The sequence below is a fragment of the Thermomyces lanuginosus genome (assembly GCF_041956635.1).
Source record: "Thermomyces lanuginosus strain ATCC 200065 unplaced genomic scaffold VTN49scaffold_27, whole genome shotgun sequence".
Lineage (NCBI taxonomy): Eukaryota > Fungi > Ascomycota > Eurotiomycetes > Eurotiales > Trichocomaceae > Thermomyces > Thermomyces lanuginosus.
Window position 1 is genome coordinate 566,404 of NW_027192361.1, and position 24,487 is coordinate 590,890.

The following is a 24,487-nucleotide window of genomic DNA, read 5'->3' on the forward strand; positions in this document are numbered from 1 at the left end:
CATCTTATTTAGACAGAGCCGAAAGTACTGTAGATTTTCACCACAGCCTGGATCCAGGGATGAAATCATGAGCATGGTCAAAGTCGATGGATCCCGAGGATTCGTTTCAAAGAGTCGCAAGCGAAGTGATCATCGTCAACTTGGTTTGAGTTGGCCCCAAAACTGAAGCTTTTTCGTACCGATCAACCGGTGTAGGTTAGTACGTAGAGGTACCACCCTAGGTTATTAAGGTCGGGTTAGTTGAACCGAGCTAGTGCCGACCGCCGAGTGCTAAGCCTATCTTACGCCTTAAGAGGATGTTATCACTGCGGCATCTCATCGATTGTCGTAATGTCCTACACCTACGGACGCAGAGGACATAATTACTAGTGATTGTCTACTGGATATTATCTTATCGAATCCATAGAATTGAAAACAACTCGTTATCTAATACACTGGAGCTGACAATACTCCGTGCTTCAAATTCAAATGCAATGTCTGATGCTCAGCGAGACCGCCAAATGCAGGAACACAACATCATCAAAACGACTACCAATGAACTCATGTCCAGACCCGACAAAACACCGCCCAGATGCAATTCTAATGCATGCTCCAACAACATATCAACAAAAGACACGGTCCAGAAACCCGTGGAAGATGACCATGATGAAAAAAAAGATTAAAGACAATGCATGAAGAACAATGCGTACGTGTACATCACCGCCTCTTCGGCCGGATGAATGGATCAACCTCCTTTTTGCGCCGTATGGGCGGCGGAGGCTTCGGCCCTTGGTGACCCGGAGGTTTCATATTCGGGGGTCGTTGTGGCAGATTGTCCTATCTAAATCAGCATGCACCTCAGGACATCACACTGTCTGTCACTTACCCTCTTCTCCGTCGAAGTGGCCGGCCCATTCGAAGACACCCGGCTCGTATCCTTGTCCGCTTGAATGGGGGCGTATGCCGGCCCGTCTTTGGATGGCTTCACAAGCCCCTAGAAACAGTCAGCTGCGGAATCCACTTCGCAACTGAGACATGAACGTGAACGTACACCAGGAGGACGATGTTCCAGTTTGGTTTTGGCGATCTTGATGTCAGAACTTCCCGAAGAGGAGAGTTTTCGTTTCGCGGGTGGCCCTTCTGGCGGTGGAGATTTCTCCGACACTCGAACCACAGGCACCTTTGGGTCCTGAGCCTCAAGGCTTCGCTGCTTCAACTGCTCACGCCTCTGCTGTTGCATTCGTTTATGACGTAGCTCTTCATTGGCGATCCGTAGTTGCTCCTTCCTGGATAATTGCGTGGTTGACCGGCATTCACCGTCGACATGCCCAAATTCGCCACACAGCTTGCAGCGTGGCGCGGTGCAGTGAACTTTCGAATGGCCCGGTTTCCCGCACCGGCGGCAGTTGCCCTTGACCGCCTCCAGGGCATCTTCATTGTCACAGTTCCTGGTGTGATGCTGGAAGCTGCCGCAGATACCACAAGCTAGGTTGTCATTTAGCCCGTTGTAGCCACCAGACGGGCCATCCAACGTTGAAGCAGGCGTGTCGCGCGCAGAGATGGACTCCATCTCGCTGGAAAGTTGAGGCGTAGGCGGTGAGCCCTTGCGGGACGGCTCTTCGGCCGTGCCATCCGCATCGACCATCTCGACATCATGGTAGCCAGTGAACTGAGGGCGCTTTAGCAATTGGAGAACATCGCCATCAGTGTAGAGACCCCGTTCCCGCGCATTCACAATCAATTTGTTCCAGAACTCGCCCTGCATAAGCGATCGCGAATTTCCCAGGACCCAAAGAGACGACTTCGCACGTGTCAGTCCAACGTTCATACGGCGAATGTCGGACAAGAAACCGATGCCCTTGTCTGACGCCCGGACGCAGGAGAAAATGATGACTTCACTCTCCCGTCCTTGGAACGCGTCGGTGGTGTTGAACTCGACCTTTGTCAAGATCGAGTTCCCGTATGCAGCAGTAAAGCGCGCCTTCAACTCCTTCAATTGACCCTTATACGGAGTGATGATGCCGATCTTGCCCGCGAAATCAAATGTTTTCCCAAAATCCGTAACCAGACGCTCATACAACTGCATAGCAACATTCACCTCGGCGATGTTGACCAGTGAATGGCCCTTCGCAGCGTTCTGGCTTAGACCCTGGACATCGAAGAAACGGTAGGGACCAAGCAGTTCGCTGTTGTGCCATGGCCGCACGCGCAGTTTCTCCATATTGGGCCCGTCTTGCAGTCGGCCGTCGTAGAAAGTGGCACTGGGAAATCGACTGATCTCGGGATGCATTCGGTACTGCACATCCAGGAGATGGACATCATCCGGATGGTTCGTCTGCATCCGTACGAACAAGCTTTGCTCGTACTGGAAGCGAGACGCTTCCTTGGACAGCACCGTGGGCGGCAGCTGCTTCGGATCACCGACGAGGATACATTTCGCACAGCCATATTTCAGTGGGATGAGAGCGCTCAATTCAATCGATTGGGCCGCCTCATCAATGATCACTGTCTCGAACTCAATGCTCAGGGTTTGGAAGATTTCGTGCCCACTGCCACTGAGCGTGGCGCAGATCACGTGGGCACCGTTGATGATCTCCTGCTGCACACGGCGTCGAGTCATCTCGGCATTTCGAGCTGCAGTGTGATTGCGGTCACGGGCGTCATCAATCTTCTGGCTGAGATCGGTCCGCTTCTTCTTGAGCACGTCAAATTCCCGCTCCAGCTCCGGCGGGACCGGTTGGCCTTGCGACCGGTACCGATCGAGTTTCGCACGGACCTCCTTGAACGCAGTATCTGTAGATTTGTGCTCTTCGTAGATCTTCTGTAGATCTTCCCCATCCGTCCGAGCGGACGGTCCCAGCCGCGCGTTAACCAACTCATCCAGGGTGACGTCCAGTACATTGGTATTGATGGCATCAGTGCGACCTAATCGGATCACAGAAAGCTTCTCGGTCCGCCCATTGAGCGTCTTGACCGGCTCCTTGAATCGCATGACTAGCTCGTCTACAGCAGCATTGCTTGGAGCGCACACAAGAAGCTTCTTTGGCGCTGTTGTCTTCGAAGCATCGGCCTTGGTGTTGCTTGTGTTAGCACCTGGTCGTGAAATCGCCACTCCTTGATTATTGTTGTTGCCAAGCGAATTACTCAGGAGCGCGCCAACCAGGGCGACGATCGTTTTTGTTTTGCCAGATCCTGGCGGACCTTGAATGAGGGTGAACGCATCGTTATCCAGTGCGGATTTGATCGCTTTCGCCTGGGCCGGGTTGACGTTGTAGTTGCGAATAATCGGCTCCAAACTCGCATCGGAATATTTGAGCATAGGCGAAGGCCGGGCTTTGATGATCTCATCGCACAGGTCGTAGTATTGAAGTGCCTTGAGGGCACCATATTCTCGCTCCAGCGGCGTCAGCGACGAAATTCTAACACCCCAGATGTTTACCCCTGGCGACAGATGGGAGACGATGTTGTTCCCTGGATTCACCCGGTATGACACTTCCACCATGCCCTTCTTCTTGTTGATCCCTTGCACTCTAGCAAGGCAGTGTTTTGCGTTCTTGTCGCTCGCCGGATTGTTCGACATAGACAATAGTACCAAGTCGGCCTCTCCAATGCCGAGATCCTTTGCATCTGCCGTATTCATGGTCGTGCTGACTTCCACAAAAGAATCCACCGATAGACGAGTGGCCACTTGGATCTCGAATGGCTTGAAATTGCCCTCCTCCTTGGCTGATTGAAAACCCTGCCATGCTTCCAGAATCAAAAGAGGTTCAAACGTCCGCTGATACTCGATAGGGTCTGAAAAGGTCGAGGACACAAGCGTGTAATCGGTACGGTCCGACGTCGGCGGCAGGTCGCCACTGGCGAAAAAATCCCAGCTGAGCAGCGTGTGGTGTAGCGGTGACAGATCCGGCGCTAGTCGAGCACGCATGTCTTTGGCTGATCGCCATTGCCGGATTTTCTTGACCGGTCCTCGCTGCTTGAGTGACTGCCTCTTGCTTTCTTCGTATTCCCTAACTGCGTCGGGTGTCTTCGTCTTCTTTCCGAACAACTCAGCATCCACTTCATCTTCGCTCTCCTCCGACTCTGAGCCTGACGAAACCATCATACTTTCCGCGGGCGTGTGATCCTTCCCACGGACTCCCACTCCCAGAACACCGGAACCCTGGCCGGCTGTCTGCTGCGCCACGCCAGATGCGAACGCATTCTTTTTCAATCGAGCAAGTTCAGCCTGATCCCGCTTGCGTTTTGCCTCCTTCTCTCTCTCTCTCTTCTCTCGGAATGACTCCACGCTGGGAGACGGGCGACTTGGTACCTTAGGAATTACCAATGCCGACTTGGCCGCCGCCTGTGCTTTCTTTTGGGCCTGGGCCTGAGCCTGAGCCTGAGCTGCGAGCCGTGCTTTATTCAGCTCGACCGACCGAGACAGCTGCATGACAGTTTCCTCTACGGCGCTGTCCTCACTGGTAGCTCCCCCTGTCGGGGTGGACCTGCCAGAGCTGTCAACAGGCTGAACAAATGATGTGATTGTAGTCTGTTTCTTCAAAGAGGCCGTCGATGCAGTAACAACAGGTCTCTTGTAGTAGGCTTCGAGGGCCCTAACTAGCTCGGCCTTCTCGCGGGGCGTAAGAATTGTCCTGGTTTTCCCCGTCACGGCAACATCCTCGATCGCCGCTAAAGCCATCTCCGGGACGGTAGTGACATTGAGATCGGCGAGGCGGCGAAGAACCTTCGAGACCAACCCGACCAAAGTTGTCGCGAGATACTCATCCTTGAGCCGCAACCATTTGGCCATGGCCTGCATCACATCCAGGGGCGGCTTTAATAGCCCTTCTTTAGCGGAACTGATTTGGCCGAAACCAGCGTCAGCCAAGGCACCAGAGAAAACACCATACTGATCGAACAGCAAGTCTGCGAACTGAATCGTGTCACGACAAAATTCGAGCATGACACTTTTTTCAGCCCCGCCGCGGTGATGCCATGTCTCAGTCTCGTCGAAAATGGTTCTCAGGGCGACCCATAGGTACTCCCACAGTCTGTAAACTGCTTGGGCTTCTTGTCTATCTGCCAACTTGCGGGTCCTAAGCATACCACTCTGTGTGTCGCAGAGAATGTCTACGATATCTGTCCCGGTGTGGATCATCCGGGGAGCGGAAGCAAAGGTCTTCATGTGGGATATGCGACGATACGACCAGGTGAGGCCGTGCATGGTGGTCGAGAAGAACGACTGTAGGAGATGGGAGATTGCGTCTCGCCTTGCTGACTGCCCACTAACTGCCTTGATGAGGTCCACTGCAGCCTGATAGGTATTTGGATCGGCAGAGAACAAGCCGGACACCAAGGCACTACATGTGTCCTGGCTGACAAAGAGCTTGTTAAGGTGCGCTGGGCTGAAGTCGGCGAGCTTCTCGAAGATCTGACAGGAAAGCTGAGTGAGTTTACTATAGATAAGGTTAAAGTTCTCCTTCTCTCGAGTGTCCTCGCTCTTCGAGGGGAACCTCTCCAAACCCACAAGGTCTAAGATTCCACGGAGAGCAGCGGACGACAAAGGCAGATTATCAGCACGGAGATTCTGCACCACGGCGTCCCAGATAGACTGTGAGTAAGTGCTGACGCCATGCTGAAGGGTCTTCTCGCGCAAAATCACTTCGTAGTCCGTTTTGAGGGACTGACACTCGAGTGCCAAGGTGTTTCGAATGACATCCATGCACGTCAGCATTATCGGCTCCTGCTCACTTGGCTCAAGATCCAGCTTTGGAGGGTTCAGTATTACGGAAATATGTTCGCTGACTACCTCGAGGGTTTCAGACAGGACGATCCTGGTAACCGACCCACGAGAGGACTCGTTGTCTGTGAAACTGCGTAGGGTGTGGAGTAGGACTGAGAGTGCTGTCTGAAGGCAACGATGGCGGGACACGTTCGGAAACTTAGAATCCAGTGCTCGCTTGAACAGCTGGGCAACCAGAAACCTGCAAGCGGAAGTTTTGTTGGCACCTTTGAGCGAATACATGAACGGCATGATCCACGACAACATATCCTTCAAGGCAGACTTTGAATATGGTTCCTCTGCGTTGGCCTGCAGGAGAAATTTGTCTAGCTGAGGGTTGTAGAAGACCTGCTCAGCTATTGCCTGCGGGGAAATGGCCTGCATGGCATCCCAGAAATCGCCGGGAGCCTTTTCCAGGATGATCTGGATGGTGGTCAAGAGATAGCGAAGTGAAGGGAGGGGAATCGACAGGTGCTCCACAGATAATCGGCAGGGATCAATTTCTAGAGCGCGTAAGTGATGAGTGATTTGCTCTTTATCTAATTGAGCAACAATCAACTGCATCCCTCTCCACAAGCGTTGCACGGAGTCCGGCTCCGGCACTTGCTGAGAGGTAACCACAGCGAGAGCTCGGAAAAGACCCTCTTTGAGCGCCCAGTCGAACTCATCTGCTGTCGGAGCACGACGGATTCGAGAGAGTACATGCACGGCCCAGGCATTCCGGTTTTGGTTCGGGTCAAAGAGAAAATACGACAGGGCAGGAATGTAGTCGGTTAGCTTTAGAGTCCGATTCGTCTGGATCAGATTGAAGGGGGTATCGAAGTGCTCCCTCAACAAGGCATCGTTCCTCAGCATGGCTTCGCAGCTCATGCATTCAAATATTGCGAGCAGAGACGACGTTTGGAGAACATTCAAGCCAATCTTCTCACGCGGAACGGCTTTGAGCTCGTTCTCAGCCGCCTTTAGGTTATGGGTGATGCGCTTAATGTCCCAGTCGTCCAGCATGCGAAAAAACTTCTCGATCTCTTCGTCGTCGTACTGTTCCTTCAGTTTTTCCATCAACCAGATCTTCCCGGTGTAGTATTTCCGAATGCACACATCGCAGATCGAAAGCGCCGCGTCGAGCTTCCTCCATATCCAGTCCTGCAGTTCTGAAAGGCCTTCCTGATGAAAGGCCAGTATTCGCATGCAAAGCAAGAATTTCTCTTTCCGTCTCTCCGCTTCCTGGACAATGCTCGAGGAGTCTTGATCGTCGTATCGGTTGAAATCGTCGTGGCGTTGCCTGGGACATAGGATATGAAGTTCAGGGGGCAGAGCTTGAAGCTCCCTACAGACGCAATCATTGCTTAGATCGTGGATCTCGAGCAGGTCGAAATAGAGCACAATGTGTGTGTAACTCACCCTATCGAATCCATAAACTCCATGGCTGCGGAAGGATGCGGCGCAGGAGGTAATTTCGCCTCCCCTTACGGATGATCAAGAGATTGAGTATCTAAAGGAATTTGGTGCGCAGAAAAACAACCAACTCATCACAAGATGCAAGGAGCCGAATTTCCTCCAACGCGATTGATACCGTCGGTTCCTGTTGCCACAGCGCCAGTTAGAGCCGCAATGCCGCAGGAGCGCAGCGCGTCGGCGCTTGACGACAGTTCCTTATCGAAGATTGCGCAAATTATGGCACTGCCGGCAATATCATCGCACCATAGAGCTAGGATCAAGGGATCGAAAAGCCGGCTACTCTAGTATGGAGCCTGCTTTTCCAACGTGAAGTGACATACCACCCGGCTGAGATGTTTTAAAAAGGCACACGATTTCTCTGACGGGAAGCAGAGCTCTGATTGGTCACTTATGAAGGCGGTGAGTGAAACTGCCTATCCACTCTACGCGCGTGAAACACGCGTAATTAGCGGATTGCCGCTAGTCGATTTTTGGAAGGTTAAGATATGGAACCTCAGGTATCAAAACTGGCATCTCGCAAGGCAAGAATGAGGCAAGAATGTTGAATGGAAATGTGGAATCGAAGCCGGGAGTTTACACGGACAATAACATCTCTTCTTAAAAGAATCAATTCAATTATCACCTGGTTATCAGAAAAATGACACCAATCACAGTGCTTTTAGACTCAGAAACCCATATGCATTTCTCTACAAAGACGACTCGAAAACGGAGAATCGCCTCATGAAACCGGCTCCAGAGCGCAAATAAAAAAAAAAAAAAAAGAAGAGATAGTAGAAGATGGCAAGAAACAATGAAGAAACAATATGTCACAGAGAATAAGTAGGTTGGTACAGGGAATCAAAAATGCAGAAACTGTACCGGTATCGATCATATGGAAAAAAAAAAAAAAAAAAAAAAAAAAAACCAAAGAGCGCCAATCCGACCAGTTTCACCAGCATAACCACAACGCCATCTATATGAAAACATGAAGTAAAGAAGGGGAAAGTGGCCAAAAAGGCAAAAAAAAAATGTACAGGGAAGCGTACAAAGAAAGATATCGCTGGTATATAGCTGAAATGACAGACAAAGTCAACTGAGGCCATCCGCATCAATGACATCAAGATCAAACAACACACCGATCAGCATGTATTAAGCGACAGGTTCATTAGGTGTTTTCAGAGGACTGTGGGGACTTTGTGGCTTAGCATTATTAATGGACTCGACCCGTGTCAAGGGAGCGCCATTCGGGAAGTCATTGCTCATCATGGACGCTGCATCTGCCTTCACGTGTATACCTGGTTGTGTGGGGTCTGCAGTAGGAGGTCGGCGTGCATCATTGAAGTCCCAGCTCTCCGCATATTCGGTTCCGGTACTTCCGTTCTGGCTGCGCGGATTGTGAGTTCTGGTTGTTGGAGCAATCGACGGCGGGTATATCGGACGCTCTTCATCCGGAACAGTATGGTCGCGCTCCCGTTTCGCCTGAGAGTCAATGGGCTTGAACACATCGGAAGATACGGCAGACACGTCGCTGCTGGTACCGCTGCCCGAGGCCAGGTCTTTCTTGGACGATTGGTCATAGGATTTCGGCTTCAAATGCTTGAACTTCCCCATAACAACCTGCTCCCGGATGATGTCCACGTCTCGAGGGAAGAAAACTTTCTGGAACGCCTTGAAAACGAATCTGGGGAGGAGACAAATCAACACGGTCATCAGAAGCACCACCCAAAAGCTCAGCGAGGAATACACCTCTGCAGCAGCTTTGTAGAACTGGGCGGAGGCAATGGATGACGTGTACACTCCAGTCCAGAAGAAGATCAAAAGGTTGCTGATGGCGTTGATTAGGACAGTCAACCAGTCCCACCGATACGTGTTGAGCAGAATGTAGAGGTTGGAGGATATCACCGCTGCCGATGCGACGAGCACACCAAACCGTGAGCGGTCATCGATACCTCTTCCATCTGGTCGCTGGAAGTTGGGCACCGAGTACAGAAGATATGGCATAAAGAAGCACATTATCGACTGATAGAAGCCATCCAACATGTACAGCCTACGAGGAAAGTTAGCACGCCAAAACGGAACAAGTCAAATAAAAGGACCATCGTACCAGAACTTCAGTTGCGACCATTCCAGGCGCATAATCCCCCGCATATACAATTGAGGCACGGCCAGCGACACGCGATCATTGACATCTTGATCGAAGATGCCCATGAAAATCACAGGAAGTGAGGTAAAGGCCACGTTGACAAGGACGATATAAGTATAGTCATATAGGTAGGAACCATCGAAGTTGTTGTAAATGGAGTACCAGAAAAGAGCAAAAGTCCACACGAGATTCTATAGCATCGTAATTAGCATGTGCAAGCGGTCGAACACGGTCAGAAACACCAACCTTGTAGAAGAAATTGGCAGTAGTCTCGCCCAGTCGGCGATAAGACCACCGTCCATGAACAAGAACCAGGCGTTGCAGGAATCGGAATTGCCCGATAGCGTAATCCGAGGACATGACTGCCTGTCGTCCTTCTTCGCCAGCAATGCCGACCCCAACGTCGGCCTCCTGAATCATGGCCACGTCGTTGGCGCCATCTCCGATAGAAAGAGCCATGATGTTGAGGCCGACCTTGACCATCCGGACAACAGCGGCCTTCTGCGCAGGACTGACGCGGCAGCACAAGACAGACTTGCATTCCTTGCAGAGGAGGAGAAACTTTTGCTTAAGGTCGTCCTGAAGCATGAATTTCAATGTGTCTCCATCAATGACAAGAGCATGTGTTGCCCGCGGTGCGGCGTGGTTTTGGCGAGCCGCAATCAGCTCTTCATCAGAACCCGTCAGGCCGAACGTTGCCAGATGCCGTTCCAGTTCTGCAGCAGCCATATCGGGCCGATCAGGCGGGACGTTGAAGACGATCAGCTCCATATCATTGTTCAGCAGATTGCAAGAGAACCCAATGTTGATAGCCGTCTCGACTTTATCCCCAGTGAGGACCCACAACTTGATCCCGGCATTGGCCAGCAAAGAGATAGTATCTGGGACGCCATCCTGTAACCGATCCTCGATGGCGGTACCACCTAGGAGCATCAGTTCCTGCTCGATCGCGTTGGCCACTTCCTCGAGCTTTTGGTCACGATCCGTCAGGGCTTGGGCGGCCAAATCGTGTGATTTACTCCAGACCCGGTACTCCTCTTCGCTGAGAACGCGCTCGGCAACGCACAAGGTCCGGAGACCCTCCCGAGCAAACGCTTCCAAGTGGCTGGCAGTAGCCTTACGCAATTCTTGTTGCTTCCCTCGTGCAAGGCGTTGGTAGATGACGCTGTCGGCGCCTTTGCAGAACAGCCGAATGGTTCCATCGGGCATGCGGACAATAGCACTCATTCTCTTCCTGGTTGAATTGAACTCCAGGATATTGAGCACAGTGTACCTGCGCTCCTCACCAAGGACGTTCACAATCAAGTCATCTTTGTTCCGGCCGAGAACGACGAAACCACAATCGCGTGCAGTTGCGACCAAGGCCGCCTCGTCGGGAGACTGCGCTTTAAACTCAATCTGAGGAGGGTCACCAGGGGTGTGCTCTGTGATAACAGTGTGGCACACGGCCAGAGCAACCATAAAGTTTTCTGTTGCGGCTCGCTGGTCCTCACCGGACCGGCCCTCCAAATCGGCGACGTAATCAGGTGAAATAAAGGTCAGGTTCTCGTCCTTCAGATACGGGTTCGGGTAGAGTCGACGGAGCATTTCGAGCATGCGAACTCGATCTTTAGCAATTTTCTGCCGAGCCTTTGCAGCTTCGGCTTCGGCGTCCAGACCTGAGCGCTTTTGCATCCCCATTAAAGCCTCGGTATATGCCTCGCCGTACTGGATACCATTGACTGTGCATTTCTTGAACTCCATCACATTCTGGGTGAGCGTCCCGGTCTTGTCCGAGAAGATGTATTCAATTTGACCCACGTCATCGGAGATATTCCATGACTTGGGTATGCACGACATTTGCAGACGCTCATATACCATCTCCAAGTCGAAATAGATAAAAAGTGCCTGGAAAGTGCGTACGATTTCCAGAGAAATGTACAGGGAGATGGGCACCAAGTTCTGGAACAGGATCAACGCAACCCAGAATGCCACGATGCCAGTGACCGCGGCCGACGAACTGTAAGACCCATACTCGAAAAAAGTCAAGGAGCCATCCGTAACACTCCAGGCGAAGCCATTGATAATTCCAGACAGAAGGCACATGATGAATAGGATCACGAAGTTGATGATGACATAATAGTTCATCTCCCGCGCCAGGCGGGGCCGTTTACTTGGAGTTTCTCCGGAGTTCAGCATGATTTTGGTTTCCACTCCCGTCGAGACGACCACGCCGAGGATCCATTCTGTGTTCTGCAGCGAGCAGCCACGTAATACGACGTTGTTGATTGTAATGGGCTCGACCATTTCTTCCGCAGGTGCATCCGGCTTCTTTTCATCCCGCTGTTGCCATCGAATTGCACCGTTGAAGCTGTACAAATTCGCATTTGGCGCCTCGGTTTCGATGACAAAATCGGCTTTCTCACAGTCACGCGCGTGGCGAACATGACGGCCGCAGTGAAGTGCCTGACGAACCTTCAGATTCGTTTCGCCGTCCAGGTTCTTCGTCTCGACGTAGCAAGCACCTTCGGGATCGGAAGAAGAGAGTACAACGATATCGGCAGGCACCTGATCCCCGTTGTACAGCCGGACAAAATCGCCGACGACCACGTTTTTCCAGAAGTCCCGTTTGAATCGTGCTGTTCCGGGAGTTTGTTTGGATCGGTTCAAGATGCTACCCGTCTTCTTGGGCCCCGCTGCCACTGAGTCGCGCACCGAGCGGCCAGGCTGCAGGAGCCCATTGTCGGCAATCTGTGAAGGATCATCGGGCCATCCGTCCTGATCCGAGCGACGCGAGTCTGGGTTAGGAGATGACACTGGCGTCATTTGAATGCCATCTTCATTTTCCGCCGGCTCGTACTGGGAATAGATGGATTGTCGGTGGCTGATGAAGGATTCTCGCCTTTCTGTGTCTAGGTGTTGGTGGGGACCGCCCTTTCCGTGCCCGGTGTGTCTCTTCAGTGCGCGATACGTGGCAATCACCGCACGGGTACACGCCTTTTTGAAGCGACGCCATAACGAAACTTTGTCCTCGCACGCATTGACGTTCGTCCATTCAACGAGCCGATAGGTAGGTGAATTATTTAGCTCGTTATCCAAAACTGTTCGTCGCCAGTCTTCGATGGCATCCTTGACAGCGGTCACAACGAGAATGACAATCAGGGGTACGGAGTTCATGCCCGGATTGTCGACGCCGAAGATGGGAAAGTACTGCAGAAGGCATTGGGATCAGCACAAGCTATCTTCACTTGAAAGAGTCCAAAGAAGGGTACTCACACCCAGAATAACGACGAGTAAGAAATAGATATTGGCGACATTGTGAAACTGTAGCCACAGGTTCTTCGGCACAAACGTCAACGGAGTATACTTGGCTGTGCGCACTTTGTTTCGCGGATAGCGCGCCTTCAGATTACCCTCCTCATCTCGTTCACTATCGGGAATAGGGACATTGAAGTAGATTCTTCTCGGGGGCGATTGCGCCGCCTTGTCTCCCTCCGCGGCCGAGCCGGCAGCTGGACCGGGCTTTTCCTCCCTAGGCGATGATTGTTTCCGGAAGCGATCCCGAACAGAGAGGCGCTTTTTGGCGCCGCTGGACGCATCGAGGCGTTGTGTGGCCCATCGTTGCCTCTTCGTTGGCGTGGAGAAAGTCCCCTGGCGAGGAGGGGGCCCGTTCGGCCCGTTGCCATTTCCCTCGCTCTCCCCGGCGAACTGGATCACAGCCATGGCCGGCGTGTGGTCACGATGGGTAGCATAAACCGCAGAACAGGATTATGAGCCGCCGCATAGACAAGACATCCGCAAAACGTGAAATGACACTTGACGTTGCTAAGGGAGCCGGAATGTCGCGGGGGCCAACACTATGGCGTGCAATCAGTCGACAATGTACCGGTCGATTCGCGCGTGCGGATAACGGTTGGGATGGCTGGTCAAGATCGTCTATTGTCACCGGGCGAAGAAGGGGGGTCTCGATATCAGACAAGGGCGCTGACGCGACCAATACGGTCGAAGTGACAGGACGGGTCGGCGTCGGCGTTAATGCGCTGCAGTAAGAAATCCAGATCAAGCAGATTGAACAACTGGCGATTGAAAACCAGAGAGCATTTTGAGCTCACGGACGTTGATCGTGGCTCGATAATGTCTATTTGAGAAAAAAAAAATATTGTGAACACGCTCCAGGCCTCCGATGCAACTCCTGGACGGGATGCTTGGCATACCGGAGCTTACGGATAACGCGGCCTGAAAGCACCGCCATCGTGTCTCTGCTGACGCTTACAATAGATGTTATTATTAAGCATTTCAAGCAAGATTCTTGGAAATTTCTAAATTTTTCCTCGAATTTGCCGCAGCCTAACACTGCCGATTTATCCAGGTAGCGGTTTTCACCTTCCGTTTCTCAAGTCATGACGTGCGATTTTCCAGTATACAATACGGAGGCGAGTACGGAGTGTCCGTATCGACTCCTTAAATTTCCAGAATCCGCGTGAGAACCCCTTTCGTTTGTTCGGTGTTCAAAACACTCGAAAAACAATTGCGCTGGAGCCGATGATCAAACAGCCGGCTAACTCGATTTGTCAATGGGGAGCCGCATTCGGAGATTCGAATGCGCTCTTTTTTAAGGCTGCCATGACGCTATGTCTCCAAGAATGGAAGTTCGCTATGACTGTTTCGGATATTGTATTACTGCACTGAACTAATAGGGTAAGTGTGATCTATGGATGAGCCGCAATTCGCAGGTTATTCCTCCGTCACTGGTATGCATAACTATCTGTCTTCAGGTTAGTAGATTCGTCGTGATGTAGTTTCCATAAGGAGCCAACACCTTTAATACGAGATCTGAACGAGTCCAACAATTGAGATTGCATGCGGAAGAGTTGCTCCTGTGCTGACAACTGCATTGGTCCAATTGGCACCCACTGCACGAGAAAACGTACATATCAGCTTGGCGTGGAATTGGAAGAACTGCGTAATCCGCCCACGATAGAAAATGTCAAGCTAGCTTCTCCGTGCAGCCAGGCTCACGTACGAGTGTGGAGTAGGTGCACAACACTTGCCTGGAAAGCGTGACGGAGGGAACGCAAAGGACTGCTCTTTTCGAAAAGCACCTTTCCATCCATACAGTGGGTTGCTATTTTGATAGAAATGAGAGACACTCGGGCACAGAACCTTGAACGAATCCCGAGCATGAATGGCAGGCAGCTTTCTTGAGTTGGTCAAGGCAGGATCCAGCTGCTTGTCTGCATTTCCGTCCCAAACACTCCCCATACTCGCAATGCACCTAAGCCAACGAGAATGGATTCCTATTCACAGGCAATGCCAATTATTCCACTCACGGCAGTACACTGAAGAATTCTTTGTAGTGTAGGCTGTAGCGGGGGTCCCAGAATACATGCTCGTATGAACCGATATTGACAAAGTGGCCTTGCCGAAGAATGCGGGATTGCAAGAAGCACGGCAGGCAGCGTGCTAGTGGCAGGGGTTCCGTGCTGAGCCTTGGCGCCAAGGTGTCTCTTGCACTTGGCGATCCTTCATCGGGCTTGGCCAATCATCTCCCGCACTCAAACACCTCCATTCTAACATTACCACTACGCAACACGTGATTTCGCGTCCCCTCGTGCGCGGTTCAACGGGGCCGAACAGCAAGCAGCTGTGTGAAGGCGATGCAACTTAAAGCCGATCATGTCCGGGCGCTTGACAATCAAGGATTACTTTAAGCCACCATCGTTCAGCCGCTCCCGCGAAGAGCCCGCCAGGACATCCGAAAATGAATTATCTCGGCCAAGCGACCGGCCCACCACCCAGAGCTCTGATGACGACTCGAAGTCAAAAGCACAAAGCTCACCACAAGGCGTGAAAGCATATGTCGAGGTTGCTGTGGAGCGAAGTCACAATGCTGAGGTGAAACGGCAGCAGAGCTCTTTCACTACCCAATCGTCGCACAGAATTGTCAAAAACGGAGAGGAAATGGTGATTGACTCGGATGACGAGTCGATAGGCTCAATGGACACGGTAGATGCCTCAGATGATCTATTGAACGCCTTTCTTAAGCCGGATTCACTTGACTATTCCGGCGGCCATAGATCCAAGACAAAACCACCGGCGTACAAGTTCTCGCTAGAATCGCTCGTGACCCAGACGGTCGACGACAATGAAGCTGAGGCTGGCGTAGCAAGAGCCAAAGCGGCAATGAACGACGACGACAACGATGAAGATAAAGAAATAAAAGAGGATAAAGCAGAATCACAAATAGGAAAATCCGACCTTAAAGAGGAGACATTGGTATCAGCGCTGGGCAACCGTGAGGAAGGGACGAGTGTCCAACGTTTACTAGAGGCGATTCGCCGAACAGAAGCTCTTGAAGTGCACAAAACGTGGTCTTTTTTCCAGGAGAGCTCGGCCACGTCGGCACCGGAATTTCCTACTTGGTCTATTGATCCCTCTTCGAGGGAACAGTTTCTGAGAGGTGAGAACACACATGTATCAAGCTGTTTGATCTACGCGCTGAATTCGCATAGTGCAGGACTCCCGAGAACGAGCGTTCCTATCCGGAATCGTCGACTTTGCGCTCTCTATGGGCCAACTTCCAGATGATTTGGTCTACTGGATTCTGCGCTCTGGTCCGTCACCCGGGTAGTAGCGGTTTTGCCTTTATTTACTGAACTGAGTTGTAGCTCCATTGGAATCCCGCGACGATCTTCGATATGCCTACTGCCGGGCGTTGAAGGTGAGGCTTCCGCTTTTCACGTATAGGACTCCGTCTGACACTCTCATAAGCATTGCTCGCCGCACAGAATTGCATCGCTAGTATCTCCAGATGAAATCGATGACCTCTTTCGGTCGTTGGGTGCGAGTCGTGCTGCGCTAAACATGGCCGAGCCCGTCATTCCTGTGAAGACCGTCGAGATTCGTGCGCAGACCCGGAACCGATGGCAAGTCTCGTTGCTGACCATTCAAAGCTTCTCCACAGCATAATAGATCACAATTGTTATCTGTTATCGATCTCTTGCGTGAAATTTTCGAGTCGTATGTCTTCACTTCTGATTTTGGCGGTCAACTGACATGCCTGGTGCAGCCTGAATATCGCCGCAAAGGAGCGAGTGCTCAATATTTTACTCAGATTGACCCTGGACACAACGGTGTCCAAGGACAATCTGATCTGTGCGACACTCCAGAACACAATAGAGGCGATTCTCCAGGGATCGCGGCGGGCGTCCAATGATTTTGAGGAAATGGTAAGTGACACTGTAGACCACCTGACAAGTGAAGCCGGTCACTGAAAGGGAAAATTAGATTAATCGCGTCTGCAGGACCGCGTTTGACACGGTCAAGGACGTGATTTTGCAGAGCCGCCTGCTCAGGAATTTCCTGCCAAGCTCACCGGAGCTCGCGCTTATCCGATGTCGTCTCGCAGTGGCCTTCCTAGTCCAGGACTCATCTCCGTTGACAGAGCCGGTGGAGGAACTGCTGGACCTAAGGCGAATCACCCGTTGCCTGAGAGATTCACGATTTGACGTGAAGCGCGACAAAAAAGGAAGTTATGACTACGCGGAGTTGAACGCATTGACGGTGCTCCTAAACATTGCCATCGATCAGAGCCTGTCAGCGGCGAAGTTCCCGGATAAGCAAGCGGAAAGGGATTTCAACGCGGATGTTGATGCCCTAGCCGAACGCATCAAACGGATCTTCAGCGCCATCGAGGACTCCGGGGCGTCCCACCTCCGGCGCACCGAAGCCAAGCAGAGTTTAGAAGCTCTACATTACCGCGTTATTTATTCCGTGAGAACGAAGCCGCCGGCGAAGAAGTCCTTCTTCAGTAATGATCATGATGACTGGAATGACGTGCACCATGGCGGCAACTTGCTGACCAAGTTTCTGGCAAAAGACAACCCTAACAAGATGGCCGCTGGCCATTCATGAAGCAGATTGGTTCCTGTCCAGGATCTTGCCACGCCACGACGGACTAATATACTAAATCGACATGGCTTAATGGCACTATTCATGTACATAGATCGACGGCTCAGATCGCCAACCCAAGGCATGGTTTCATGACTAGTTTCAAAGGTTTCCTAATAGGATCACAGTACTGGGAGATCAACCCATACAAACATCCTCTATAACGCTATAGGTTCGACGCGAGAGCATCACAGCACCCGTCTGGCCAGCAAACCTATCTGTGATGGAAAGACGTAGCACCCACATTCAGAAAAACGTAGAAAGCCCAGAACAATGGGCAAGGTCATACAATCCCATTCAGGTACAAACACAGATACACCAACCGGCCTTCCCTCCCTCAATGCACTTTGTTGGTCCTCCCCTTTTAATCGGTGAACTTCCGGTTGGCATTTGTGCCGAAGAGAGCCTGTCGCACTGCAGGGAGTCCTTCCGTCTCCAACAGGCGCAACCGCTCTTCAAAGGTATTGTTGATGTCGATTTTTCCGTTACCGCCGATGATGCGGACGCCGCCAGCCCTGAGAAAGTGAGCCGTCAGCATTTCCCGTAACCTAAGTCAGAATATCTAACGACTCACGTCTCGTCTGGGAGAGGGTTGTTCTCATCGATCTCGACGGTAACCTCCCGGCCGACCTTGTCCTTGAACTCCTTCTGTGCATTGTCGATGGCTTTTTTGGCGATGTCGTAGTCCTTCTTACGAGCCTGGATCGCCACCTTGCTTTCATTGAGGGCGTAAAGCCCCTCGAGGATCAGCCGCGCAAGCACGTCCTGGTACTTCTCGGGGTCCTCAGCCGCCTTGCCGACCTGCTCTCGGGCGCGCTGGAACAGCTCATTGAGCAGCTCCTGACGTGCCGACAGGACACGGAGACGGGTGCGGTTCGCAAGCGTCGACCGCGTGATCTGCTGGGACATGGCGGCCTGCTTGAACTTCTTCTCGTAAAGGGCGTCGATGGCGGCCGTCTCCTGGCGCACCAGCTTGGATTTCTCGATCGCGAATTCTTCATCGGCTTTAATCTGTATTTCTCGTGCTTTCTCCAGGGCCTCCTGCTTGATGAATGCTGTCATCTTGCGGAGCTCGCCCGCCACCTGGATCGCGACCACCCGCTGTTAGCCATCACCCGTATCGTCTGTAGCAGGCCGGATCTCGAGAACACCCCGCTTGCGTACCTGGTCATCGGAGAGAGCATGGCGTTGCGACATGGTGGCGGTTATTGCGAAACGTCTCGGAAAACGAGCAAACTAAGAATCAAAGGACTGGACGGCCGCGGTAGTATACCGGAATGGTAGACTGGAGGTGGTGGTCACGTCCTGTGGTCGGCGGTGTGGGACGGTGTCGGAAACGAGGAAGCTTGCTACTAGTAACAGGCCCCGAAAGCGGTTCGTACGGTGAGTCACGAGGCCGTTGAAGGGCAAAGGACTCGTCGCAAGGGGCGTTACAAGAGCTGGTGAGGTCCTCTGCTAGTCACGAAGTGAGACGGAGAACCAAGCGGATCCGCCGCCAACTCGAAGGCCCAACGCGACGAAGTCAGACCTCTACTTCGCCTTTGTGTTTGCTCTCTATTGATTTCCCCTAATTTCCGGACCGCGATCGCTCTTTTTTACGGATCAGAACGTATCATCTCTACGGACAACGAAATCACTACTGTTATTGCTGATCTGCCCATGGCCGTCACACCCCGCGGCCACCATCATGCCTCGATCCCGGTATAATTAGTCCCGGCCCCTCGATTCCATCTCGTCATCAATGCGCTGTGCAGATGGGTCTGCTCGGTGACTTGTCGCCCGAGGGGAGCATCGCGGTACGTAATCTTTCACCATTGCGACGCTCAGGGTCACGGGGATCACCTGCTCACAACTGACGGTTCGCGACCAGATCGGAGTCATTGTCGGGTTGATCTCGACCAGTTTACAGGCCATTGGTCTGACTCTGCAGCGCAAATCGCATATCCTCGAGGATGAGAAGCGCCCGTACGAGCTCCGTCGGCCGCCGTACAAGCGGAGGAGATGGCAGGTACGCGATCCGGAAGCGATTGATGAAAGGCGGCAGGGAAGCCAGGAAGCTGATATCTCCTCCTACATTGTGATGCATATAGCTGGGCATGTTGATGTTTGTCGTTTCCAACATCATCGGCAGCACCATCCAGATAACCACCCTACCGCTGCCTGTTCTATCAACTCTACAAGCGGTATGAGCAAACATTCCCGACAGAGTCAGAGAAAATGCTAATAACCGAGGGAAAAGGCCGGTTTGGTGTTCAACACCATCTTTGCGACACTGATCCTGGGTGAACCATTTACGAGATATTCACTGCTTGGTACGGTGCTAGTATGCATCGGGGCAGTGCTGATCGCGACGTTCGGGGCGATCAGCGAACCGGCGCATTCGTTGGATCAGCTGCTAGAATTGCTGAATAGACGTCCGTTCATCGAGTGGATGGTCAGTACGGGAGTGGTGGTTGTCCTTGTACTGGCTGCATCCCGGATAATCAAGGCCCTGTCAAGCCCGAGCCGGTCGCGGTTCGCACTGATCCTGAAACGGCATGGACCGTTGATTTCCATCCCCAAGGCGCGTCTCCTGCGCGGCCTGTCGTTTGCGTTCGTCAGTGGGGTGCTGTCCGCGCACACGCTGCTGCTGGCCAAGTCGGCGGTCGAGCTTGTCGTGCGCACTATTGTTGACCATGTCAACCAGTTTAACCGGTGGCAGTCATGGCTCATCCTGATCGGGATGATTTGCCTCGCATTGACGCAGCTGTACTACACCCACCGAGGCTTGAAGCTGTGCAGCACGAGTATTTCTTACCCTTTTGTGTTCTGCATCTACAACATCGTCGCCATCCTGGATGGTCTGATCTACTTCCGCCAAGCATCGCAGCTCGCAGGCCTGCATGCTGGCCTCATTGCGCTGGGAACTGTCGTCCTCCTGGGAGGCGTTCTGTGTCTCTCCTGGAGGCTGGAAGACATCGACAGCCACGCCGGAGTGGCATTAACGCCGGCCACGCAGACGCCACTGGGCCCGGGGATGGCCGTCGTCGACGAGCATCCCGTTCGCGGTCTGGATGGTGAGACGCTTTTCGAGGATTTTGTCGACAGCGACGGTGACTACGACGAAGAGATGCAAGCTGGCGAACGCCAGCCACTGCTGTCTGCAGGCGGACGGCGGGGATCCATGCACCAACGCGTACCCAGCTTGCCGCTGGTCTCGCCATATCGATCCCGAGCGCGAACGCTGAGCGCTCAACCTCAGAAGGGACCACTGGATCCCGAATCGGCGCAGATCTGGGCGGAGCTAGACGACGACTCCGATGCCGTGCCTGGTGTCGGCACTCCGAAGCCGTCTTCGGGGCGCGCGCATAGCAGTTGGCGTCAAACGCGGGCTTCCTCTTACAACTACTATAATTCCCGCCCGCTGACTTCTCCCTCACCATCGCAGTCACACCAAGACCCAGCAACGACAGGGATCCTGGCCCGAGTCCGCGGCGGCACAAATACACCATCCTCTCCACTCAAGTCGGTGGGCGGCAGCGGAAGTCCGCGCCGCCCCCGAACACGCCGCAGCGATGTCATCCCCCGTCGTACCTCCGCGCCTGTCTCGGCCGGAGGCAACACTGACCACATCCCCCAGCAGCCTACAACAACAACCACCCCACTGTTCGGCCGCACCTTCTTCCAGTTCCGACAGCCACGCGACTACGGTACCACTACAACTCCCGTCGCCGCGCAGGACGCAGGAGCACCATCGTCGCCAACCACGGAGCAGGGCTCGTCACGAGGATTCCTCTTCGGCCGTCTGCGACGTGGTCTGCCGTTTCTGAAGAGGTGGGCATCCGGCTGGGAATCATAATCATAATTAAACTAGAATTCATTCTCTTTGTGTGTTGTGCCTTTTTCTTTTTGACGAAGTAATGACTTGCTCAGTTTTTGCTACCACTTTGATTGGTGTGCCCTTACAATACCCCCACCGTTGCTGATTGTCGTCGGGATAACTATTGTCTACGTATCTGTTTCCCTAGATTCCAAGTCCCGGATGCGTCACGGCATGCGTCCAATATTAATGACGGAAATCGTTCCCGGACATTGAATAGATGGGCTTAAATCAGTCTACCCGAAAATACCAACTATATTCCACCTTACTTCAGAAGAATAGGACCAGATATTAACTATACAAGCTGATTATCATATTGGCCAACTGATTGATAATACTACGTAGTCCAGGATAGAAAAAATACATGACCACGTTAATAAACATCACGCAATCCGACAGTCCTGCAGATACGGACAACATAAAGCAGATTCGATGAGCATAGCGCGTAGCCAGACCACAGTAGAGGAAGGGAAAGGGGAAGGGAAATAAAATGAACAGTATAAGAATAAAAAGACACACGCACATGCACCGGAAACACCCACACCTCCGCCGTGTTGTAATAAAGAAAAACAGAGAAGTAATAGCGCTCACAGAAACCCTCCACCCATGCCTCTTTAAACCGATGGTCCTCTTTTTCCGTTAATATTGCTTGATGGAGCGAATTTTTTCGGTCCACGCGGTCATAAACCTCTTTCGAAGTCATTCATTCGGCGGTTCCGACCCCAATAATTTGGGGAAAACAACATGATCAAGCTGCGTGAATTCGGATGGAGGGCATTGGGTATCAAGCAGAACATGAAAGAGAATGCCAACATCATCGACGTGGGGGCACTGGCTGTCAGCGCGCCCCGTTTAAGCCGTCGGCTGATGCTGGGGAGGCATGCGGCCGCCCACGGGGATGCCGTGATACTGCTGCCCCGCCTGTTGCTGCTGTTGCATGTTCTGGTAATACGAGGCAATCTGCTGTTGCTGCTCATTTGTCATGTAACCGGGGTGCATGCCGGGTCGCGGGATGTTGGCCTGCGGCGCGCTGCTGACATTGTTGTGGTCGACGTTATCCGTAGACTCGGGAGCGGGGGGCACGTCGCCCGAGGCGTCCACGCCATTCTCGGGGCCAGTCGGCTCCGGCGCATTCAAGCAAGCCTATGGCAACAGCATGTCAGTACGCGTCGACGAGCAACAAAACCTCGGCGCAGACGGCCAACACACCTGAATCAAGTTCTTGCCCTCGGGTTTGGTGACGAGGGGCTGCAGCTTGGGCGTCGTGAACGTGTAAACAAGGCCAGTTTCGGATACGACCAGAAGTAGCACTTGGGTGCCGGTCAGGACGGACAACTCGTACGCCTGTGTCGCAGCGTCGTCAGCATGGTAATGCGCGCGTGGAAATCGACACAATTGTTTGAAAAAAAGAACATGACAGTGAGTACGCGACATACCTTCTTCATGATACCGGCCTTCCGCTTCGAGAAGGTAATGTGGCGACGCGACTTGTCCTGGATGAACTTGATTTCAATCTTGCGGCGCTCACGCCCCGGCTTATCCTCGTCGTCGTCATCGTCTTCGCCGCCGCTCACGCGAGAGCGCTTGGGAACGCGGTTGTCAACGGGCGCGCCGTTGCCCGTCTGCTGCAGGTCATCCTGGGTGGTCGGCTGGTTCTCCTCGGGAGCAACGGCGGGAATGTCGGACATGATGACGGGAACACGAGCGACAGAAAATTAAAATGGACGAACAAGGGAATATACGAGTCACAAAGCGTTGTTCACACGATTGGAGTGATGATGCCCCAAAGAGGAATGATGCTTTGGATGATGGACGAAGCGACCAAATCGAGTAACGCGTTCTGGGGAGGGCAAGAGTTTTGGGTAAAGCCTCGAAGAGGGAAGGAGGATCTCTGGGAGGGGAGAGAAAAGGGAAAAGGGCAATGTTCGGAGGCAGGCGGCAAGAGGGAATGGAGGGTTGCTGAATCAGCGATGGGGGGGCTGAAGCATTCCACCAATTGCCGTGCGCGAAGAGGCTCACCGGGTCCACTGATGCTTGATTTCATTGGTGGAAACCTCCGGTAGCCTTACTAGGGTGCAACCACATAACTCAATCCGGGTGGGCCGATGCTGGGTTTTGATGGCAAATTGAGCCATACACGGCAGGCGGTCATCATGGGACGTATGGATACCGGTCGCAAACAGGGAGACCTTGGTATGATGACCGTCACAAAGTGTAATATCCGTATTTGACGTATATCATTGGCTCTGAGTCTGATCTGATCTGCCCTCGTGGTATGATCTGGAATTTTCCCTGTTTGATTCACTTGATCTCTGGTTCGATATTTCGGATTTACCTATCTCCGCTCCGTCACCGATTACTAATCCAAATATCCAGCTCTGGATCAACCGAGTCTTGGCAGAATAGCCTCGTGGTCCGGCCAGTTCTGCTCTCAAGTGCAGCCTTTGCCAGTCAGCCGCACACGAATCATGATGAGATCATGTTCGGTTCAGCTTTGAAAACCGCCGGACTGTACGTCGAACGTATCCCATAGTTCGCTTGTGGTATTGTCTAAACCAGGCAAGACCGTTGAGTGGTCAGATTGACAGGATGGACAGAGAGGTGTCTTCTTACATGGAGCATCGACAATAATCTACCTTAGATAGCTAGTAACTACTATGATGTGCTTGTCTTTCTGCGAGATGAAGGGTTTGCAGGTCGAACTTCGGGTCTAACTGATGGGTACTATGATGCACGTCCCCGTAGAACCGCCGACTCCAGCTTGTCCTTGGTCTTGACCTCGTCAATCCCGATTTATGGTTACTTGTAACATACTATGTAGACTAGACCTACATTGGCGAAATGATCCAAGCTACGACTGCCAAAGTTTGTGGATTTTCGAAATTGGCAAGGCACTTGTAGAGTCAGTTGATGGTGCGGCGCTGCACGCGGACTTCAGCGCATGAATTTCCGCTTCGCACCAAGGTACCCTCGCTCCAGCTCCCCGTCTCGGCGTTTCACTTTGCAAACCTGCGACAACTCCCAATCGCAACCACAAATGCCATTCGCTTCACATGGTTAGCAGTTTATGCTCACATGTCTTGGCCGCGTTTATGTATCGCCGATGTCTCGGATTGATCAGTTGTACTCTCCGCACCCAGGGGGTTAAAGGGAGGAAGGGTCACCACCCGAAGCAGACGAACGTTGCTAAGGGGCCAGAACGTGAACACGAGGAGTGTCTCGTAACTGGTTCCCCTGGCTGGTGGGCCGGCAGAGCTTCATTTGACACGTGCTATCGGCTCAAGAGTAGACGGTCGTCGAAACTACAGGTGCCTGCGACAGACAATTGCCGATCACTTTTGGAGCAATGAAGATGACGCTGAACCGGTGTTTTCAA

General features: G+C 52.6%; 8 protein-coding genes across 8 annotated transcripts; 2 read left to right on the forward strand and 6 right to left on the reverse strand.

Moving 5' to 3' along the window:
- Positions 1 to 696: 696 nt before the first annotated feature.
- Positions 697 to 7,167, reverse strand: VTN49DRAFT_2421 (uncharacterized protein; the record flags this gene model as incomplete). Its single annotated transcript, XM_069410145.1, has 4 exons — positions 697 to 816; positions 866 to 973; positions 1,031 to 7,070; positions 7,145 to 7,167. 4 exons carry the CDS (start codon positions 7,165 to 7,167, stop codon positions 697 to 699), a joined length of 6,291 nt encoding a protein of 2,096 aa, XP_069268979.1.
- A 1,162-nt stretch (positions 7,168 to 8,329) lies between these two features.
- Positions 8,330 to 13,025, reverse strand: VTN49DRAFT_2422 (uncharacterized protein; the record flags this gene model as incomplete). The annotated part of the gene is made up of 4 exons (XM_069410146.1): positions 8,330 to 9,227; positions 9,285 to 9,514; positions 9,570 to 12,512; positions 12,579 to 13,025. 4 exons carry the CDS (start codon positions 13,023 to 13,025, stop codon positions 8,330 to 8,332), a joined length of 4,518 nt encoding a protein of 1,505 aa, XP_069268980.1.
- Positions 13,026 to 14,978: 1,953 nt separating this feature from the next.
- On the forward strand, positions 14,979 to 17,216 carry VTN49DRAFT_2423 (uncharacterized protein; the record flags this gene model as incomplete). The annotated part of the gene is made up of 7 exons (XM_069410147.1): positions 14,979 to 15,762; positions 15,815 to 15,916; positions 15,971 to 16,023; positions 16,074 to 16,206; positions 16,256 to 16,322; positions 16,372 to 16,531; positions 16,590 to 17,216. 7 exons carry the CDS (start codon positions 14,979 to 14,981, stop codon positions 17,214 to 17,216), a joined length of 1,926 nt encoding a protein of 641 aa, XP_069268981.1.
- A 400-nt stretch (positions 17,217 to 17,616) lies between these two features.
- On the reverse strand, positions 17,617 to 18,449 carry VTN49DRAFT_2424 (uncharacterized protein; the record flags this gene model as incomplete). The annotated part of the gene is made up of 3 exons (XM_069410148.1): positions 17,617 to 17,767; positions 17,827 to 18,335; positions 18,417 to 18,449. The coding sequence occupies 3 exons, from the start codon at positions 18,447 to 18,449 to the stop codon at positions 17,617 to 17,619; spliced, it is 693 nt and encodes a 230-aa protein (XP_069268982.1).
- A 557-nt stretch (positions 18,450 to 19,006) lies between these two features.
- On the forward strand, positions 19,007 to 21,090 carry VTN49DRAFT_2425 (uncharacterized protein; the record flags this gene model as incomplete). Its single annotated transcript, XM_069410149.1, has 4 exons — positions 19,007 to 19,048; positions 19,123 to 19,260; positions 19,343 to 19,435; positions 19,492 to 21,090. The coding sequence occupies 4 exons, from the start codon at positions 19,007 to 19,009 to the stop codon at positions 21,088 to 21,090; spliced, it is 1,872 nt and encodes a 623-aa protein (XP_069268983.1).
- A 394-nt stretch (positions 21,091 to 21,484) lies between these two features.
- VTN49DRAFT_2426 (uncharacterized protein) lies at positions 21,485 to 21,814 on the reverse strand (the record flags this gene model as incomplete). The annotated part of the gene is made up of 1 exon (XM_069410150.1): positions 21,485 to 21,814. One exon carries the CDS (start codon positions 21,812 to 21,814, stop codon positions 21,485 to 21,487), a length of 330 nt encoding a protein of 109 aa, XP_069268984.1.
- Positions 21,815 to 21,963: 149 nt separating this feature from the next.
- On the reverse strand, positions 21,964 to 22,799 carry VTN49DRAFT_2427 (uncharacterized protein; the record flags this gene model as incomplete). Its single annotated transcript, XM_069410151.1, has 3 exons — positions 21,964 to 22,254; positions 22,321 to 22,455; positions 22,548 to 22,799. The coding sequence occupies 3 exons, from the start codon at positions 22,797 to 22,799 to the stop codon at positions 21,964 to 21,966; spliced, it is 678 nt and encodes a 225-aa protein (XP_069268985.1).
- A 71-nt stretch (positions 22,800 to 22,870) lies between these two features.
- On the reverse strand, positions 22,871 to 23,155 carry VTN49DRAFT_2428 (uncharacterized protein; the record flags this gene model as incomplete). Its single annotated transcript, XM_069410152.1, has 1 exon — positions 22,871 to 23,155. One exon carries the CDS (start codon positions 23,153 to 23,155, stop codon positions 22,871 to 22,873), a length of 285 nt encoding a protein of 94 aa, XP_069268986.1.
- Between the last annotated feature and the right edge of the window lie 1,332 nt (positions 23,156 to 24,487).